This window comes from Littorina saxatilis, linkage group LG9, assembly GCF_037325665.1.
Source record: "Littorina saxatilis isolate snail1 linkage group LG9, US_GU_Lsax_2.0, whole genome shotgun sequence".
Taxonomy (NCBI): Eukaryota; Metazoa; Mollusca; class Gastropoda; order Littorinimorpha; family Littorinidae; genus Littorina; species Littorina saxatilis.
Window position 1 is genome coordinate 48295941 of NC_090253.1, and position 4370 is coordinate 48300310.

At 45.7% G+C, this 4370-nt stretch overlaps 1 protein-coding gene across 1 annotated transcript; it reads right to left on the reverse strand.

Moving 5' to 3' along the window:
* Positions 1-1717: 1717 nt before the first annotated feature.
* On the reverse strand, positions 1718-3106 carry LOC138976337 (G-protein coupled receptor GRL101-like). Its single transcript, XM_070349206.1, has one exon. The coding sequence runs from the start codon at positions 2964-2966 to the stop codon at positions 1875-1877; it is 1092 nt and encodes a 363-aa protein (XP_070205307.1). The 5' UTR covers positions 2967-3106; the 3' UTR covers positions 1718-1874.
* Positions 3107-4370: the final 1264 nt, after the last annotated feature.

The window sequence follows — 4370 nt, forward strand, 5'->3', positions numbered from 1 at the left end:
AAAGACAACAGGCGAAAAGAAAACCTAATTTGGGTAATAGAAAAAAAAGTCCTCAGTGTAAAAAGTGGCTATATTGCTTCCACTCTGTAACGAACTGTACATAACGTCCATCTATTATGCGTTGATATTTTTCTGCCTCAAACCAATTTTTCACATAATTTACAAAGGCTGTGACGGTAGGTTCTCTCCCTTGTAATTTTGCTAAAAAAGTAATGTATTTAGCAATCAAGATCATTGAATCCAAAATTCTGTCTGAATACCAATTAATCTTTACACCACATATAATTAGCTCCAACGAGAACTGCACTCCATGACAGTAAGCAAAATGTGTAGTTAACCATGTAAGTACATCAGACCAATAATCCTGAATCTTTTAAAAATCCCGACCATCTTTTAAAAATCCCGACCATCTTTTAAAAACCCCGACCATCTTTTAAAAATCCCGACCATCTCATTCGAACCCCGCCAATTTCACACACACCCCGCCCTTGTCATACCAACTCTGCCCATCATGAACAAACTTGGCCAATCTCACGCAAACCCTGCGCATTTAATCAAGCTCCTGTCATCTTATACTTACCCCGTCCAGTTGACATTGCTCCAGGGGTTGTGCAAGACCGTGCTTGCACTTAGGACAGCCACATAATTCCACATTGTGCACGTCTGGTGGCCCCACATCACATTAAGCACCTCTGTCTGTGCACGTGCAACAGGCAGTGTTATGTTGATCCAGCACACAGCAGGTTGTGCATTTCCACAGGGAGAGGAAGAAGAGTCACAAGGCCTGTTGCCCTGAACGTAGTTCAAGTTTAATTCCACCGTGGGAATGTAGAGCTGACTGTTTTTGTTCAGACAGTCTTCAATGTCCTCCGTGCCCATGGTTATTGAGCCAAGACTGTCGCCGTCTGTGTTACAACACGTTGTGTTGATTTGATTGATGAGAGAGAGAGAGAGAGAGAGAGAGAGAGAGAGAGAGAGAGAGAGAGAGAGAGAGAGAGAGAGAGAGAGAGAGAGAGAGAGAGAGACTCGGTATATAATATTATGGGATCGCCTTTACACTTAAGCTTAACAATTAATTGAAATTAGATAAAACAAAATTAGAAAATGACAACATTGTATTTATTATCATTCCCTCAATCCAGACATATTTAGATATATGTGACCCTCCACCACGAAATGAGTCGCATGTCACCTCGCGCGGTTCTGCGCTAGGCTTAATATAAGTCCGGGGAGTGCCTTGTAACAGTGTGAGGGTCACCTTAGTCACAGGCTTATAACTCAAACAGTTTTCGCTCTTTTCTAAAACGGTTTTCACCACTGGATAGAGCATAACAAACTCTTTAGAAAAATGTAAAAATATGAAAATCATGCAAAGGTGACATGCGACTCATTTCGTGGTGGAGGGTCACATATGTCATGTTTACTTTAAAGAAATGAATTATTAAAGTCAATGGGTCCTATGCAATTCACGTGCTTAAGGGAGATCAGACCTAATATTCTCGAATGACCAAAACGGGGTGTTTTGTGTTGATCTTGAAGTGTTGTAACGTCAGGTTGACTAGATGCTCTGATGTGGCTTTACGCAGCTTTTATATTTTTATGTTGTATGGTCTTTTTAGTGAACATTCGAGTGAAGTGTGTCGCTTTATGACCCTATGATTTAATAGAATGATAGCATAAGGATAAGATAATGATAAGATTCTTTTAGTCCTGTGAGGTTACCCTCATGGAAATTCGGGCTGCTTTCTCCCTAAGGAAAGCGAGCTGCCATACAGTATACGGCGCTACCCAATGTTTGTTTCCCTGCATGCATGTATTCATGTTTTCAAGCAATGAGACTTTTGCTGTGAACCTGGGTTCTTATATCAGGATGTCTACAGCTTCGATTTTAACAGTTTTAAGAGTTTGGCTTCCCTAGCCCGCTTCCGATCCTCCAGGAAAAGGTTGAGAGTGTAGAGGAAAGGGTTGATGGCTGCGTTCAGTGGTAAGACAAACACTACTATCGCCACAGAGACTTCGCCAGCAATTGGGATGCCCGCAGAAGCCATCAGACCCAGCAACCCCACAGGAAACCAGCAGAGAAAATCTGTGGCAGCGATAGTAATAAGACGACGAGCAATCGTCATGTCCCGTTGCTTTCTGGAAGAGTCTTGCGCTTTCATGGAGTTGGCCGTAACAGCGCTGTAGATCGCTACCTGCCCCGCCGCGATGGCGACGAACAGAAACAAGTTGAAGATGATGAGCACGCCAAGGGAGTAGCTGTGGCCAGGAAAGTCTTTGCGGGATAGAGGCAGCGGCATGCAGATGCCTGTCTGACTGTACAGCTGCCAGTGGGAAGAGAAGGGCAGCAGAGGGACAGCAGCCAACACAACGCCCAGCAGCCAGACACCACCGCAGGCCAGCTGAGCCGAGAAGATTTCGAAGCGAACGACGCTGAAGGGGAAACAGACAACGAGGAATCTATCCAGCGTGATGAGGCAGATGATGAGGGCAGACACCTCGTTTGATAACAAGGACAGAAACCCGGCCACCTTGCAGCCCGCACTGTGTCGCCAGGCCGTGTCCTCCCACAGGTAGTTATTCAGGTACATCCTGTCTGCCACACCTATCACAGCCAGGTAAACTCCCATCAGAAAATCGGAAACGCACAGGTGGAGGACAAAAACGGTGTACCCAGACATTCTTTCGCTGCCTCTGTGTCGTCGGACTTGTAGTAGAAGACTGCTCACGTTGCCAACAACAGCCATGACTGCAAAAAAGGCTAGGAAGACTCGATAAGCACTGGAGCGTAGCAAGGCGTCACAGGAGGATATCTCGCTCCATGGTGCATGACAGTCTCTAGGGTTGAAGCGCTCAGGCAGCACTGCAGGGCAACACAGCTTGGAATTATCTGCGTACACCTCACGCAACGACTCCAATCCCTTGAAGATATTTGGCGTGATTTGGGACATTGGACATCCCCTCATGTCAAGCACTTCCAGACTGGCCAGTGTCCGAAAACCTTTTCCAATCACGCGTTGTACTCCAGTAGACGACAAATTAAGTGTTCGCAGAGAGGGCAAAGGCGAAAACACGCCAACGTCCAGCTGAATCAAAGGAGCATGTGATAAATCAAGATGTAAAACGTTCGGAAAATACATATTGACAAAAACATTTCCAGGAAACATTGTCTTCAGAGGATTTTTCGCCAAAACAAGCGTTCGAAGATTAGGCATAAGGGTCAGATGGTCAGCTGTTAAGACTGAAATTGCGTTATCCAATACATTTAAGGTCTGTAAGTTTGGCCACGACACAGACGGCATTGCTAAGAGCTCACATCGAGAGAGACTCAGGAACACCAACATTGTGTTCATTGTCAGTCCTTGTGGAATCGTCTTGCTGCCAGCTGCGTCCAAGTATCTCAGCTCAGGATATTCTTCAGCGGGGAAGTGGCCGGTGCAGACGAAGCCCAGACCAAAGCAGGAACAATTGTGGTGGCAGGTTTTGTTACACAGCAGTTCATCGTCGCGCTGCGGACATTGGAATATGCCGTCGCACACGTGGGCAGGGTGCAGACATATAGGTGATCCTCGGCAACGATAGAAACCTGCACACGTTGCGTCCTCACACCCTGCCTCGTCCTCCTTACCTGGACAGTCAAACACACTGTTGCACCTGACGAAGACAGGTAAACAGTAGCCGTCACCTGGGCACTGAAAGTGGGTCTCTGGACAGACTGTAGCATTTCGTTTTGACAAGCGTTCAGCTGAGATAGTTGAGCCTTCCTCGAGGCTTTGAGGGCCTAACTCCATGGCTTCAATGGGGTGAAACTCTTGACGACCAGAAACTGTGAACTGCACAATGGCAGGTGGCGGTAGTGGGGTATCTCCCCCGTCCGTTAAATCAACTTGACAATCCCTCTCGTCGGCTCCGTTTACACACCATTCTTGACCATTGCAATGTTCGTGTACAGGGTAACACTGCACACCAGAAATCGGGTATATACTAAGATTGGTGTGTTTGTTCAGATCTAATGGCACACGGTGACAGAAACCCTACCAGAGAGGCAACAGTCACATTACATGTTACGTTCTTAGAATAAGTTTGTTTTAGAAGAACACAGTCTTCTGCTATAGTATTGTTAAATACTGAAATTTCTCTTCAATTTGTTCCCCATTTGACAGTTCTTTTTTCCGAAATTGCCTCTGAAAAAGATTTAAAAAAAAGAAAAGTGAAAGCTATAACATGTGTATACAGACTGGCTCTAGTAGTGTTGACAGGTCCAACGTTTCGTTCACTGTGAGTATCCTCCACACAGACTGAATTCACGTTGACAGGTCGAAAGTTTATAGTTACCTGTGGTGATCCTCCACACGAGAAAGAAAAGCCAT